Here is a 17,554-nt window from a genome sequence, read left to right on the forward strand (position 1 = left end):
CAGAATTGCAAGGAAAAAAAGTCAGAATTGAGATTAAAAAGTCACAATTACCCTTTTTTATCCTGTGGTGGAAACGAGCTTCCATAGATCGTAGCCTGAAACCTCTCAGCAGATGCTAGAAAATACAGTTTATGTCAAATAATTTCACAGTCTGAATGGCATGCGTACAAACACTGCAGGTGTTTCATTTCAACGACTCTATGAATTATGCTTAAACAGGGCTGTACTGCCTTGCTAGTGTGTTAATGTGAAAGTTTGCTTCTGCAAATAAAATAGAAAATAATTTATCTGTTTTGAGAGAAGCCCCTTTGAAGCATGTTTCCGATCAATATTTGTCTATACAAAAGAGAATTTGTTGATTAAATTACACTTGTCACAGTATTACTTTGTCAAAAAATTAGGTGGCAGAGGCATCTGAAAAAGAATGTTTAGATGGTGTAATACATGGACAACTTTTTTTTTGTGACTATTTAGAGCAAACATGGTATGTAATTAAAAATTAACATTATGTGTATCTACTTAGCTGCTGAATTTTATAAAAATATAAGCTTAAAATACAAATACAAATTACATTCCCCCATTTGAAATGAATGAAAAGTCAGTTCTTCAGTACAGTATATAAAGGGAGTTCTGTCTCCCTTTAAATGGGACTTTTAATCCCAGACTTTCACTGTATTTGAGCCTCTGAGACCTTCATTGCTGGATTTATGAATCAAACTGAGAACCGCAGGACGGTGGGTCTGTCATGGAATTTTATAAAAATATAAGCTTCAAATACAAATACAAATTACATTCCCCCATTTGAAATGAATGAAAAGTCAGTTCTTCAGTACAGTATATAAAGGGAGTTTTGTCTCCCTTTAAATGGGACTTTTAATCCCAGACTTTCACTGTATTTGAGTCTCTGAGACCTTCATTGCTGGATTTATGAATCAAACTGAGAACCGCAGGACGGTGGGTCTGTCATGTCTCATCTATCTTCTGTTCCACATGACTCGGTTCTTCTACCAAACAGCACGTTATATAACCGTCTGAACAGCAGTGGTGCAGAGCTGCAGCTGAAGATATTTCTGACTTCCACATTTCTCCGTCCTGAATGTTTGTGTGTGTCTGCAGGCCGTTTATAGGATTGGGACATCGAGAGCAATCAAAACAGTCTCTTGTTTCTGTTTTCTCATTTCTAATGAGCCGTTTGTTATGTCTGCAGTGTCTGAATGGCTACCATTACGGCATTTCTATAGACCTTGGGAGCATAACTTGTAATAATGTCAGAGTGTTTGTACATGGTCACGAATAGAACTGATTACTATTTACTATTTAGCGCTGGCAGATGAGTTTTTCTGACCAGTAAACGTACATATTCATTATGAAGTTTCTGCAAAACAGCTCTCGTGAAGCTCATTAATTGTGAATTAAAAGTAACGTTCAGTGAGTGTGTGGCAGCTGTTGCTCCGATCAGATCCATGTAATCTCATTAAGGCCGTGAACAGATTCACGCTTCTCTGTTCTGTCTTAAAATCTGTTGAGCTCATGGCAAACTTTTATTTCCATTGTGCTGTTGTCTGATTAATGTGCTTAACGAGTTTGGCCCATGTTGAGTTTCATGCTGTATTCTACGTCAGCATGACACATGTTAGCACTAAGCTAAGGCAACAGGTTTTAGAGCATTCCCCACTAACCAGATGTCTGTAATTCACTCATTAAAGACATGACAACTGCAGGCATGTGCGGTGATGTCTGTCTTAGGTTAGTTACTAAATCCGCCCAAGAACAATTATTCTCTATAATTTTATTGGTGATAATATTATAGGGCAAGTTGTCACAGGTCTATACCCCAGTAACTCTTTGGTTTTGAGTCAAATGTCCAATTGCACTAATGATTTTAAAACTAAACCTACCTTGAAAAATAGTGTCATTAAAGGGATAGTTCACCCAAAAATGATAATTTGATGTTTATCTGCTTACCCCCAGGGCATCCAAGATGTAGGTGACTTTGTTTCTTCAGTAGAACACATATGATGATTTTTAACTTTAACCGTTGCAGTCTATCAGTCGTATAATGCATGGCAATGGTAACAAAATCTATGAGAGTATTTCATTTTTGGGTGAACTATCCCTTTAAGAGTGTTTATCATTAAAAGTGCTTCTAGTTTCACTCAAACCTGCTCATGACATTTCTCTCCCAAACTGTTTCTGTTTGCACAGTGATAACAGGAAAAAATGTTGTCAAAATCTTTTCTTGTCAAAGTTAAACAATGTCATCACCATAATTCAATCAGATCAGTATCTGTATGCCAAAGTCCAGCGTTCCAGGTCGTCATTAACAGCACTACATTAGAGAAAAATTTACAAATGGTATTACCATGGTTATTTTATTATTTTATTTTATTTTACATTAAATGCGTTAATGCACTGCTGTATATGCAGCTGGTTGGGAATGGTGCACAGTATTTATTTAATATGCATTCTGCATTTTCTGCATTCATGTATTTTTTAGTCATAATATCTACATATTTTGTCGGAACACAAGTTGATAATCGGCTAACAAAAACATCTTGCCGTTCAAAACGTCCAGTTTTTTTTAACAGTTTTAAAAGCATTTTTTTCTTTGGTTATGCAAACGTTAGAGAAAATAAATAAATAAATAACAATAACTTTAAACGAACGTTCTATTAACGTTACTGGAAGGACGTTTGTTCAAAATCTTGTTAGATGAATCTTGCCAGAACTGATTTATATTTGTTGTGATCAACGGATATGTCTATGGATAACGTCTACCGTGAATTATCTGATGCTCAAAGTATGTGTCTTGTCTAAACATCTATTTATAAATTAATAGTAAAAGATAAGACAAATTATGTCAAATCTACCTGCAGTATATGTGACAGGAGGCCACGCAGTTATGCGGCAACGGAAGAGTGTGAGCACAGTTCACGGATCCGCCTGACGGAAGTCTTTAAATCCTACTACGGCCGAGGTGTCGCTCATGTATATTAATTAGCTTGTGGTGACGTCGAGGCGTTGCCTTCCAGTGGTGAACGCGGTTGAATAATATATGCTGACGTTGCCTGGTAACCTTCCAATGCTGACGGTTTAACTCATGAATATTAAGTACCGAGCCGTCAACGTACTAGAGTTAGTAATTTCGCACCCGGCCCACCACGCACGTATATATATATATATAAACCGGGGAAAAACGAGATATTCTGACCTGGGAATGGACAGCGGAATGCAAAGTCGTCGTTAAAGAATCGAATTTGCTGGACTAAACGCGAAGGAATGATTTAAACTGGATTGAAAACCAACGAAAACCCGTAGGCTCGGTCCAGCCCGGTACTGGTTCGCCTCTCCAGTGACTCACGGAGCATTGCTGACCGGTCGGATAAATCTACGGAAGGACCGACCGTCACCGACGGGATTTCAGCATGAAGTTCAAACCGAACCAGACGCGGACGTTCGACCGGGAAGGATTCAAGCGGCGAGCGGCGTGTCTGTGCTTCAAAAACGAACGGGAGGATGAGGTACCGAGATATTATCTAAACCGAGCATGATGCTCGGATAATAAATCAGTGTATCAACACTCACTGACACTTTTACCTGAGGCCCAGTCAGAATATAAGTGAGCATACAGATATTTGGAGAGTGTATATGTATATAACGTACTGTATATATAAGAGCTATCAATCAGGTTCTAGTATGCTGTCATGTGATGTGTCATCTATCAGTGCTGTGTTTCATCATGGATGGATACGTAGATACATTGATTATATGACTTGGAAAATTGCAGACACAATACACAAACAAATAATGCACTATACAGACACACCAGATTGTTTACATCTGGAGTGCTGGAAGTGATCTGAGATCAGTTTTTCTGAGGTCAGTGAGATCCGTTCTTAGAAAGTGAAGTTTTTGCAACATGCACTGTTCAGATCACTGCACAGTGTAATCTAGAGCACATCTGTTCATTTGATTCTCATCCAGGGCTGTAATCTCTGTCACACAGCGCTGCACTGGCCAAAATAGTTCTTAGAAAGTGAAGTTTTTTGCAGCATGCACTGTTCAGATCACTGCACAGTGTAATCTAGAGCACATCTGTTCATTTGATTCTCATCCAGGGCTATAATCTCTGTCACACAACTCTGCACTGGCCAAAATCTCATTGAGCCTCATTAGTCAAGTAAACCTGTTTCAACTGTATAATAACCCATTAGAAAACTGGATTAAACCTTTCATTTACCTTTATCTATTTATCTGTCTATTTTTGTCATTGCACACATGTCCGTCCCCTGTCACCTATGACTTAAAGGCACTTTAGACTGTCGGTCACTGGGCCTCCATAGAGCAGTTATGCAATAAAAACACGTCAGACTGCAGCTCTCTGAAACTCCCTGTTTATGCATGTATACAGCTGCACCAGGTTCATCCGCTTCTGACAGAGGACTGTTGTGAAAAGACATGAGATTGAATGGCATATATCACCCAGTGACACCTTTTGAAAAATCCAATTTTTTTAAAAAACATAAAAGCATTGTTGTCATATCCAACTCGTTTTGGATTTTCTTGTTCTAAAGGTTTGTTGCTGAGTATCTCTTATCAGCCCCAAAGTGAGCTGCTTTTTATTAGTTTTCGTGTTTAGTTTGTGATTTAATATGAATAGAGACAATAAAAGAGTTTAATCGTCTTGTGGGTGACCAGTAAAGTCTTGAGCGCATCTTGTAAATAATTAATCACATCATAAACTTAAAGATATGTAACAAAGAGTGAAAAATTTAAGGGGGTCTGAATACTTTCCGTACCCACTGTATATCACCCAGTGACACCTTTTGAAAAATCACATTTTTTTAAAAAACATAAAAGCATTGTTGTCATATCCAACTCGTTTTGGATTTTCTTGTTCTAAAGGTTTGTTGCTGAGTATCTCTTATCAGCCCCAAAGTGAGCTGCTTTTTATTAGTTTTCGTGTTTAGTTTGTGATTTAATATGAATAGAGACAATAAAAGAGTTTAATCGTCTTGTGGGTGACCAGTAAAGTCTTGAGCGCATCTTGTAAATAATTAATCACATCATAAACTTAAAGATATGTGAGTGTTAATGCACACAAGTGAGTTTTGTGCTTAAAGAAATAGTTCATCCAAAAATTAAAATTTCTGAAAATTTGCTCTCCCTCAGACCATTGGAGATGTAGATGAGTTTGTTCACAGGAACAGATTTGGAGAAATGTAGCATTCCATCACGTGCTCACCAATGGATCCTCTGCAGTGAATGGGTGCCGTCAGAATGAGAGTCTAAACAGCTGAAAAAAAATCACAATAATCCACACCACTCCAGTCCATCAGTTAACATCTGGAGAAGACAAAAGCTGCATGTGTTTGTAAGAAATCCATCATTAAGAGGTTTTTAACTTCAAACTATTGCTTCCAGCTAAAATACGAGTCTTCTATCCAGAATATTGCTTTCTCCAGTGAAAAAGTCATCTTGTCTGAATCAGGACAGAACTGTGCACAGATTAAGCACTGTTTACAAGCCAAAACAGATCTAAATAAATATGTAGGGGGATTTTGATGTGAGACACAACAGGAGAGTTTTTCATTGTTGGAAGCATTATTATGGATTATGGATTTTGGCCAGAAGTGATGGTTTGACACTAAAAATGCATTCGTGATGGAAAACATGCAGCTTTTGACTTCTCAAGACATTAATTGATGGACTGGAGTGGTATGGATTACTTGTGGATTATTGTGATGTTTTTATCAGCTGTTTGGACTCATTCTGACGGCACCCATTCACTGCAGATGATCCATTGGTGAGCAAGAGATGGAAATGCTACATTTCTCGAAATCTGATGAGGAAACAAACTCATCTACATATTGGATGGCCTGAGGGTGAGCACATTTTCTGCAAATTTTCATTTTTGGGTGAACTATTCCTTTAAGTGGCCATTTTCAGAGGTTTCTGCTTTCCTGACAATCCTTCATTCTGTTGCTTTCTTGTTTCCAAGTAACCAAAGAGAAGAATCTGAGTTGTTTGAGCTGTCGTGAGCGATTGCCGGTGTAAATCTGGGGTTGCTTCCTATCCACACTGTAGTCTCAGCCATCACAGTGGCGTGTTCGCTCATGCCCGCTGATCTCAGAACAGCTCCACAAACAGTTCTGGCACTGCATGAGGGGGAACTCAATTGAAATGGCTGCTCTTTGTGTCGGAGTGAAAGAGGGTGATTAGGGGGCAGAGGATCAGCGAGCGCATGAGTCAAAATCCCTCCCATTCAGCGCACTTCATAGTCTCTCGCCCCAGCGGTGATCAGCAACAGCGAGAGCGTGTTAGTACATTTAAAAATCATCCCAGCGATTTATCTTATACAAAAGCTTACAGTTGTTCAAAAATGCGTGACCATAAGATGCTACAGGTGTCTAAAACAGTCAATAGTGCTTTATACAATGCTGCACAATAATGGTTAAATTAATAATCATGATTATTTTGATTAACTGTGATTATTAATCATGAAACTTTTCTATTGAGAAATTTCTTTTTACATGTAATTAGAATTATTGCACTTTCACGTAAGCATAAATTAAGAAAACATTAACACATGCTCAAGCTTATCTTTCTACACTGGTAAAACCTTAAAGGGATAGTTCACCCAAAAAGAAAAATTCTGTCATTTACTCACCCTCAAATAGTTTCAAACCTGTATGAATCTCTTTCCTCTGTTAAACACAAAAGAAGATATTCTGAAGGATGTTTGTAACCAAACTGTTGCTGCTAGCCATTGACTAGCCATAGTATGAAAAATAAAATACCATGGAAGTCAATGGTTACTGTCAACTGTTTGGTTACAAACATTCTCAAAATATCTTCTTTTGTGTTCAACAGAAGAAAGAAACTCATAGGTTTGGAACAATGCAGCTGAGATTACTTTTTGGATGTTGCAAATAATTAACCTTAAATAATCAAGAGAATATAAATAAATAATCAATATTAATTAATTAATTAATTACAAATAATCACTATTAAAATACAGATAGTTTCAAAGCAGCTTCACAATAATAAACAGGAAAATAACAGAATCAATGATGCAAACCTTTTTAAACATGAGACTAGTTCTGGGAAATCAGGACAAACGTCACTGCCTTCCTCCATTTAGCATCATGTTTATTATTAAATACAGTCTTGTTTTCCTAGAATCTGAGTTATTGTAAACATACAGCAGATTTAGAATAACTGTCTGTGACATTCCACTGCTAAAATAATCACATGCGTATGCATTCAAGAATTATTTCAACCGTACAATTCACTGTAGTCACCTGATTTTTATTAAGTGATGATGCTGATAAATGTTCCTTGTCTGGGTGTATTTGTGGTGTAGTGGTTAAGGCTGGTTAGTTCAACTGAAATGCACCAGTGTGTCCTTAAACAGGACGCTTAACCCCAGGGTTGCTCCAGGGTGTTTGTCTTTGTAATAAGTCCATAGTGCTCTGCTGCGGTGACATTGGGTGAAAGTCACAGAAACCGGAAAACTCTGGTCGTGTGAGGAGAAAATTATATTTTAAAATATAATCCTATTTATCCAGTTATGAAAGACAGCAGTGAGTTTACATGCAAAAATCATATCATATCTCTTATGTTTATGCATTAAACTCTAAATCAGCATGATACTTCATCTCTTTGCTCTAGTGTTTGATCATTCTGGTTCTGACCGCTGGATTCAAGCGGCTGTGATTTCGTCATGTTAATTAAACACCTGATGATTCATGTTTTACACCCACTTTGTTTTGATTACATACGTCCTTGATGCGTCATTGAGAACCTCTTCATGTCAACATGAAATGACTTTCTTTCACCATCCATTTTACTACAGTAATGTGATGATGAATTTCTGAACAAAAAAATTGGGTCAGACTTAATTATGTCCATCCCGAATCAATGGATCATAAAAAGTAGATTTTGTTTTCAATTTCAAGCTGACTTTAAGACTATGAAGAGGTGAATTATTTATTCCATTATATATGATACATTGATGATATATTATAGGAAAAACTATGAATGATATATTTAAATTCTGAATTATTCATCACAACAGTTTTTGTTTACTGCCTTTAATGCTGATTTCCTAATGTAAAAAGTGAGAATAATAATTATAATAAATGTATATTGTCATAAATAATATATATATATATGTATGTATATGTATGTGTGTGTGTGTCAGTCTAGAATAACTTGTTTATTATTTACTTGTTTATTTATTTTGGTAAGTTATTTCAGGCTGATTTTTATTTGGTAAACAGCCATGCAATAAGAGACAAGACCCCTCAATTTTGAGTCCTGATCACCATTTCAGAGTTTATTTTGCTATAATGATTGGTTTGACTGTACATTATCCTTTTTATTGTTGTTTTAGTGTCAAATGTGATATGCATGTCTTTTCATGAGATTTGGCAGGGTGGAATTATGGGACTGTAAATTACTGGTTGTGTTCGAGTGATTCTCAAATCTGTTTGTACAAGAGGTTTCATTGTCATGCACTTTTCTTGAACTGTATGGTACTGTACTTCATCACAGAGTGACAAGAACACACAGGTCATGGTTGTTTTGTTGATTGAGTAGTTGAGAAAAAGCTCTTTTGTACAACATTAAGCTTATGGTCATGTGTGACCGGCCCTGGTTATCTGTGGGAAACCAGAACTGGACTAACGTGTTTTAAGAAAACAATTGGGTTTTAAATGCACTGCATGTAAACAGAAGAACTGTTAGTGTGTTTTGAACACAAACCAATTCAGATGCTACATATATATTAAAATCCTGTGTACAGAAAGCTTTCTTTTGTGGTTTCTGTAACACAAACTCTTTGAGCAGGTGACCCGTTCCTCACTGTCAGCTATGAGGCACATCGTAAAAATAACCAGTGACAGCAGGTGTCATGAACTTGACAGACGCATGTGATGTCACAATGCCACCACAATCAATCCCACAATCCTCTTAGTGCAGGACACACCTGAGGGCTGATCAGCAGCTGGAGGATTAGCCAATCAGAGAGCAAGATGTGCCGTCACAATTGCACTTCCGCTGCGTCCATCTGTCAAAAGTCACTCACAGCAGGGTTATTATCGTTAAAAACATTTTTGTTAACTGAAGTGATAGCCAAAAATAAAATAAAAATATTAGATGAAAAAAAAAAAAAATGAAAATTAGATATGTTGCCTTGGCAACTAACTGAAATAAGTTTAAGTTGAAGCACTAAAATTACTAGCTGGAAAAAAATAAAGTAAAACTGAAATACAAAATAAATGAAACATAAATAGTAATATTTAAAAAGAAGTAAAACGTTTTTAAGTAAAAAAACAAAATGGCAAAAGCACATAATAAAATTACTAAAAATTAAACTAATAATGAAACTAGGTTGAAATGGGGTTGAAGAATGAAAATTTAAAATATATTAAAAAAATAACAATAAAAACGAATTCAAAATAAGGAAATGGCTGATTTTATTTTTGCATAATCGGTATAGTCATCTTTGAGCTGGGAATGTTTTACTTGAACAACTTCATTTTGATCTAATATTTGTTGATTGTGTCAGAGTAAAGTAAGCGCATGAAAGCAGTGCAGACATTGTTATTTAATTTGTGCGGCCTTGTAATTAATGTTTTATGTGATGTATAACCTTCTAATGCTCTTTAATATGATATTTTGTTTGTATTTTATTCTTGCTATTTTCTAAAAAGGTGGTCAGACCAGGGTTATTATCATTAACTAAAACTAAAACCCATAAAAAAAACTTGGAAAAAAAAACTTAACTGAAATAAAATAAAATAAAATAAAACCTTAAACTTACTTTATACCAGGAAACATGATCATTTTCATTTAGTTTAACTTAATGCATTAAAATAACTAAATTTTAAAAAATAATTAAAAGAACTATATAGACATAAAAATGACACAACAAAATTACTAAAACTTTAAAATCAAAATGAAAACAGAAAATATATTTAATATATTTATAAAATATTAAAATACAAACTAATCCAAAATATTAATTAAAACTACAGTTTTAATTATATATATATATAAAATAACGCTGGGCCAGACTCTAAAGTATTGAGCATACACATACAGTAAACATTGTGCTCCCCTTCAGATCACAAAATCTGTGTCGAAATATCATGACATCGTTGTTCCGTTTCATTAAACCCAATAAATGAGTGTAAACAGAGATTAGTGTGTTTTGATGAAGTAACTGTGACGAACCACAAATGCACAGTAATGGGAAGTGTGTTTACAGTAAAGCACTTACGACAGAAACCTAGCAGACTAGAGGCTTTAAAAGCAGAAATATTCTGGCCGTCTATCCCACGGTTCTCTGAGACTGAATCAGTTCTGCACTGGTTTCTGCAGGTGCTGTTGGTCAGCAGCAGTCGAAACCCGGATCAGTGGATTGTTCCTGGTGGAGGAATGGAGCCGGAGGAGGAGCCGTGTGGAGCTGCTGTACGGGAGGTCTTCGAGGAGGTGCCACATTGTCATTTAACATCATTTCTAGCAGTCAGGGTTTTACTGGTGATATTTACCTGACTTTGGGAGTCTCATGGCTAAATGAAGGATTGTTGTGGATTTGATCTCTATCTCTCTCTCTCTCTCCCTCAGGCTGGAGTGAAGGGTAAATTAGGACGTTTGCTTGGCGTGTTTGAGGTAAGGCTCTTCTCCCTCTCCTGATTGGATGGTTTAGACTCCTGAATGGATGTGTGATGAGATTACAGCCCCTCATACTGAAAGAGTTTATTTTTCAACAACAGCAGAACCAGGACCGGAAACACCGGACGTACGTGTATGTGCTGACAGTCACAGAGACGCTGGATGCCTGGGAGGACTCGGTCAATATTGGTGAGTTTGTATGTGATTGCGTGCTGCTTTTGTGATGCATCTGCAGGTATTCAGCCCTCGGGGTCTCCTGATTGCATGTATATTACACACACACACACACACACACACACTGGTTTCATCTGTTAGTCTATAAGTCTAAGACCACAAGTGAAAATGCATCTATTTGCATTTTTTATTTAATGTAATTTAAACCATATCTTTATTGCACAAATATGAATGATAACAAGATCTCCAAAAAAACCGCAATTTAAATTTATTTTTAAACTGCCTTCCCATCCCCTCTTAAATTCAATTCAGTTCAGTTCATTTTAATTCAATTAAACTATATCTTTATTGCAAAACTATGCAAGAAAATAGACATACCTATTTAAAACTTCCTTCCCATCCTTTCCCTGCTCACTTAATTTCTTTAAATGAAATGTTATTTTATTTTATAATTTGATTTAAAAATATTTATATTGGAAAAATATGAAAGATAATAAGAAAATCTCCAAAAAACCCTGTATACATATGTTTTTTAACTGCCTATTTAATCCTTTCCCTGCTCCTTAAAATTAAATTAATCTTTAAATTTGAATTTTATTAAATTAGATTTAATTTAATTTAAATATTTTTTGCAAAAATATGAAGGATAACACAATTTATGTATATTTTTTAACTGTCCTCCCATCCTCCCCCTTAAATTCAGTTCAGTTCAATTCAACCTTATCTTTATTGCAAAAATATGAAAGATGATAAGAAAATCTCCCAAAAAAATTAACCCTCAAACCCTCAAAAAATATATTTTTATTTAAATTTTATTGCATTTTTTTATTTAATTGTATTTAATTGAATTTTTCTATTGCTCGATGATGATCCATGTTTCAAGAATGATTTGAGACCCCACAGTACATGTATTCATAACATTCTAATATCTGCAGTATTTGCCAGTGTATTTTGCTCATGCTGCAGTATTTGTCCCGTAGGTCGTAAGCGCGAATGGTTTCCTGTCGACGAGGCCATCAAGGTCCTGCAGAGCCACAAACCTGTTCACGCTGAGTACCTGAGACGCCTGCGGATCAGTCGCCCATCCACTACCACCAACGGCAACCTGCTCCTGCCCCAAACATCTCCCAGCACCCTCACACCGCTCTTCAGCGCTCCGGCGTCAACCGCACGCAGATAGGACACACACACACATACAGAACAACACACACACATCAACACTCCTCTGTCTACATGAACCACCCACACACATCTCCAGGGCCTTTATGACCCTCACAGCACCTCTTAGGCACCTTTGGGACGTTCTTTAGAGGGACAAACCAAAGTCGTGTGGGATTTGCGGTGAAGAATGCCTTAATGATTTATTTTTGAAGTCAGTTACAGTCGGCTGATCGGTTTTAGTTGTTGTAACTGAATAATTATTATTGACCAGCTTTACAAACCAGTTACATGGAAGTGCACTTCCATTATTCCTCCATCACTCTCACCTGCAGAGCTCGGCATTCTGGGATTGTGACGTAGGGAATGTCCGTTTCATTCCACGTGGCTTTTTCAGCATTTGACCTTTCTGAATTCAGTCCATTAGCGCTGTCGTGACCCCAGACTTCCCTTTAAGACTCAGACGAGCCCTTTAAAAGCCCCCTTCACTGCTGCTCCTGACCGGATAACTGGATTCCTGAAAGCATCAGAGATTCCGGTCGATGAGATTTCTGGGAATTAGATGGTGAGCAGGAGGGTCGTAATCTCATCTTGTGCTTTGATTAAAAAATAAACGTTTGTAGATATACTAAAAGACCGAAGATGACGAATAATGTATGATGGTTTTTAACTACAATGCAAATGTATTAATCTTTTCTGCTCTTAACTCTTTCTATGAGGTCTTTCTTTAGGTGATTTTGACAAGAACAGAACTGTGAATTTTGTCAGAGAAAAGAAAAAATGCTAACGGGCGAATCTCACGGAGCCAGTCAAGAACATGCACAGGTCCTATTTCACTACAAAAATGTAATTATATATATATATATATATATATATATATATACTTAAAGCTAAAGCAGCCTATTTTTAAGACCATTAGAATTTTCTATGACACATTTTTCCTATTTTATTATTACTATAATGCACAATTTTTTTTATCATTATTTATTTAAATTATATTGTATATTATTTGTTTTACTGCCCTTAATTCATGCTTATTTAACTATTTTGTACTGTAAATACTGTATTGCGGTAATAAAAAATCTAATAAGTATCACAATTAAAAATGGGAATAAAAAAATCTAATTGGTCATTGAAATGGGCTTCATTTTCCTTATTAAAAATTATATATATATATACATTTTAGGGAGATTAAATATTTTTTAAAAATTAAGTCATTAAAATAGATTTCATTTTCTTTATGCAAAAAAATCTATATCTTTATAGATCACAATATAAAAAAATGTAAATGGTCATTGAAATAGGCTACATTTTCCATTAAAAAAATGATATATATATATATATATATATAAGACGAAATATGAGCTGTAAATGCTTCGTGAGATTAACCCAAATGAATTTTTGGCACCAGCAAAGCCTTGAATATCTGTCAGATGTGAGGATTGGGTGCCTTTTTCCTCCTTTGAAACTTTTAACAACTCATTGTACTGTCATTGTTTTTTGTTTGAAACACTGATGCACATTTGTTGCTGGATGCTGCTCTGAATGCATCTCTCCAGTGGCTGTGAGTGGGCTGATCTCAGATCTGCTGTAAGCACACTGAACCCCAACACGTCCCTCCAGCTCATGTTTAGTTTGTGTGTGTTGCGGATGTGTTTTGATGTGTGAAAATGGACAGGTCAGTGCCAGTCGTTCGCTTGGATTGAGCTGTTGTACACATAACACTTTCCTTTAGATTACACTGAGATGTGAAGTGTCAAAACTAACTAACTAAATGTACGTTTCCTAAAACATTTGGACTACGTCCTTTAGTAAAACAAAAAACAGGAGTGTTATGGTGAAGTTATTCGCCACACGAGATGTATTTTAAATTAAGTCATTAAAATAGATTTCATTTTCTTTATGCAAAAAAATCTATATCTTTATAGATCACAATATAAAAAAATGTAAATGGTCATTGAAATAGGCTACATTTTCCATTAAAAAAATGATATATATATATATATATATATAAGACGAAATATGAGCTGTAAATGCTTCGTGAGATTAACCCAAATGAATTTTTGGCACCAGCAAAGCCTTGAATATCTGTCAGATGTGAGGATTGGGTGCCTTTTTCCTCCTTTGAAACTTTTAACAACTCATTGTACTGTCATTGTTTTTTGTTTGAAACACTGATGCACATTTGTTGCTGGATGCTGCTCTGAATGCATCTCTCCAGTGGCTGTGAGTGGGCTGATCTCAGATCTGCTGTAAGCACACTGAACCCCAACACGTCCCTCCAGCTCATGTTTAGTTTGTGTGTGTTGCGGATGTGTTTTGATGTGTGAAAATGGACAGGTCAGTGCCAGTCGTTCGCTTGGATTGAGCTGTTGTACACATAACACTTTCCTTTAGATTACACTGAGATGTGAAGTGTCAAAACTAACTAACTAAATGTACGTTTCCTAAAACATTTGGACTACGTCCTTTAGTAAAACAAAAAACAGGAGTGTTATGGTGAAGTTATTCGCCACACGAGATGTACAGTCTAATGTTTCGGGTTTCCACATACTGATGCTATGTGAGGCGTGAACTGTAAACTGCATACGGCCTGAGGAGTGTTTTGGTAGATTTACAGGTTTGTGAGTCAGACTGTCTCTTACCTGTTCTGAGATGCCAACAGTTTCTGTATGTTTACTGTAATCTGTACAGATGTTCATAATGGATATTTTTATTTGTCAATAAAGATTGTATCACATGGAAGAAATGTGAATTGTGATCAATTAAAATGGCATTTTCTGATGAATCACGAGACAAATACTGCCAATTCTAATCGTTCAGCTGGCATCTGAAATCCTTATAGGGTATTAATAATAATAATAGTAGTAGTAATAATTTATCTATAATTTCATAGATTTTTTCCCTATATTGTTTTTATTACTATACTGCAAATATAATATTTAAATTACATTGCATTTATATATCCTATATCCTTAATTCATGCTTATTTAATAAAAAAATTGTATTACAGTACCTTTTCTGTAAATACTGTATTACAGTATATTATAGAATTACATTATTCACTATATAAATAATTATATCACTATATTATTCAGTAATGAGTAAAAGTTGTAGAACATTAAAGTCTTATTCTAATTTTTAAGCTTATTTAAAATTATTGCATATAAAATAAATAAATGCATATAAAAATAAATAAATTTGCCATAATTTCTAGCAAAATGCCATCATTTGACTAGTAGCTACTATTAAACTGTAGTGTCATATTAGTCAGGCACTGTTGTACAGAAGGTTATTCTGCTTTTTACTTTGATTTGAAAAAAAAAACTTATTATGGTTTTACAGTAATAAAATTAAGTAGTATTTTGGCGGGAATTATCGTTACCATGGTGAATTGGTCTAATTGGAACTCTGTAGTAGCGGAACCGAATGTCATCACGCTGCAGCGCGGCGGAAGGCTGGCTGTGTAACATGACTAGTAGCTACTATTAAACTGTGGTGTCATATTAGTCAGGCACTGTTGTACAGAAGGTTATTCTGCTTTTTACTTTGATTTGAAAAAAAAAAACTTATTATGGTTTTACAGTAATAAAATTAAGTAGTATTTTGGCGGGAATTATCGTTACCATGGTGAATTGGTCTAATTGGAACTCTGTAGTAGCGGAACCGAATGTCATCACGCTGCAGCGCGGCGGAAGGCTGTGAATGTAACACAAAGTTCCCCAGCAGACAGCTGTGCGCGGCCCATGTGGATCTGGCAGACCGGGGCGGAACAGCGGCTTAGAAATACCCGAATCGAGCCGATCTTTCACGCTAATGCGAGCTCTTTAGGTCGTCCGTGTGTGTGAACTAGTGAAGATGCTGAAGGAGGCGTCAGACGGGCAGCTTACAGCGCTCTATAACCCGGTCGCCGGTAAGTGTGACAGTAATGATGAGAGAGAGATTCAGATCTGTATCATCCCGATGACAAACACTCATCTGGACAAATCACACCATATTAGAAAGACTTCTCATATTCAGGTGTTGTGATTAGCTCGTATTGGCATGCTTTATCGCTGAGAGCTGAATTGAGTGAAAACACAGAAACAAATGATCAGCTGCGTCTGTCACCAAACTTATTTGCATTTATTCTAAATTGATTTTAATTTATGTAAAGAGGTTTATCTCAAAACATAGTGAAAACAAAGTAAAAAGTCATCTTGCTTTGGAAAAACTGACATATACAATTTAGAGGGAAGTAGATGCATTTAGTAAGATTTATATAATTTGTTAAGTAGATAATGTGCAATGTAAAACAATGAAGACTGGAAAAAAATCAGTGAAGTGATGTATTTTTAATAAACAATAACAAATACTGTACTGCTAAGTGCACTTAATGTAAGTGATTTTCTTATGTTAATTTATGACATAATTTAGATGTTATATATATATATATATATATATACATACAAACATAACATAACATATATTCACCGATCAGGCATAACATTACGACCACTGACAGGTGAAGTGAATAACACTGATTATTTCTTCATCACGGCAGCTGTTAGTGGGTGGGATATATTAGGCAGCAAGTGAACATTTTGTCCTCAAAGTTGATGTGTTAGAAGCAGGAAAAATGGGCAGGAGTAAGGATTTGAGCGAGTTTGACAAGGGCCAAATTGTGATGGCTAGATGACTGGGTCAGAGCATCTCCAAAACTGCAGCTCTTGTGGGGTGTTCCCGGTCTATCTATTAAAAGTGGTCCAAGGAAGGATCAGTGGTGAACCGGCCAAGGCTCACTGATGCACGTGTGGAGCGAAGGCTGGCCCGTGTGGTCCGAACAAACAAACGAGCTACTGGAGCTCAAACTGCTCAAGAAGTTAATGCTGGTTCTGATGGAAAGGTGTCAGAATACACAGTGCATCGCAGTTTGTTGCGTCAATCCGATCGAGGATCTGTGGGATGTGCTGAACTAACAAGTCTGATCCATGAAGGCCCAACCGCGCAGCTTACAGGACTTAAAGGATCTGCTGCTAACATGCCAGATACCACAGCACACCTTCAGTGTATGCCTCGACGGGTCAGGGCTGTTTTGGCAGCAAAAGTGGGACCAACACAATATTAGGAAGGTGGTCATAATGTTATGCCTGATCGGTATATACACTACCGGTCAAAAGTTTGGGATCAGAACGATTTTTTATGTTTTTACAGGAGTCTCTTATGCTCATCAAGGCTGCATTTATTTTATCAAAAATACAGGAAAAAATGTAACATAGTGAAATATTATTACGATGTAAAATAGTGTTTTTATATTTTAATATACATTAAAATCTAATTTATTCCTGTGATGCGCAGCTGTATTTTCAGCATCATTACTCCAGTCTTCAGAGTCACATGATCTTCAGAAATCATTCTAATATGCTGATTTATTATCAGTGCTGGAAACTGTTGTGCTGCTTCATATTTTTTTGGAACCTGTGATACTTTTTTTCAGGATTCTTTGATGAATAAAAAGTTAAAAAGAAGAGCATTTATTTAAAATAGAAATCTTTTCTAA

The 17,554-nt window shown here is 36.1% G+C and overlaps 2 protein-coding genes across 3 annotated transcripts in view; both read left to right on the forward strand.

Annotated features, from left to right (window-relative positions):
• The first annotated feature begins 3,097 nt into the window (after positions 1-3,097).
• Positions 3,098-12,952, forward strand: LOC107707099 (diphosphoinositol polyphosphate phosphohydrolase 3-beta-like). The gene is made up of 5 exons (XM_016510984.1): positions 3,098-3,521; positions 10,390-10,500; positions 10,636-10,680; positions 10,785-10,872; positions 11,838-12,952. The coding sequence occupies exons 1-5, from the start codon at positions 3,426-3,428 to the stop codon at positions 12,035-12,037; spliced, it is 540 nt and encodes a 179-aa protein (XP_016366470.1). The 5' UTR covers positions 3,098-3,425; the 3' UTR covers positions 12,038-12,952.
• Positions 12,953-15,690: 2,738 nt separating this feature from the next.
• dnajc2 (DnaJ (Hsp40) homolog, subfamily C, member 2) overlaps positions 15,691-17,554 on the forward strand; it is a 16,121-nt gene continuing 14,257 nt past the window's right edge. For both annotated transcript variants that reach the window (XM_016510985.1, XM_016510986.1), the window contains exon 1: positions 15,691-15,928. In XM_016510985.1, the coding sequence (XP_016366471.1) occupies positions 15,874-15,928 (55 nt within the window). In that variant the 5' untranslated portion in view covers positions 15,691-15,873. The remainder of the gene's footprint in view (positions 15,929-17,554) is intronic.

The sequence above is a fragment of the Sinocyclocheilus rhinocerous genome, unplaced genomic scaffold (assembly GCF_001515625.1).
Source record: "Sinocyclocheilus rhinocerous isolate Xijiao unplaced genomic scaffold, SAMN03320098_v1.1 scaffold2160, whole genome shotgun sequence".
NCBI lineage: Eukaryota > Metazoa > Chordata > Actinopteri > Cypriniformes > Cyprinidae > Sinocyclocheilus > Sinocyclocheilus rhinocerous.

Bases quoted from the DNA above. Each gene is read 5' to 3' on its own strand.
- LOC107707099 (XM_016510984.1), top strand. From the start codon at position 3,426: ATGAAGTTCAAACCGAACCAGACGCGGACGTTCGACCGGGAAGGATTC. The intron at 10,501-10,635 runs GTGCCACATTGT...TCTCTCCCTCAG, and splicing joins TACGGGAGGTCTTCGAGGAG to GCTGGAGTGAAGGGTAAATT. The intron at 10,873-11,837 runs GTGAGTTTGTAT...TTTGTCCCGTAG, and splicing joins GGAGGACTCGGTCAATATTG to GTCGTAAGCGCGAATGGTTT.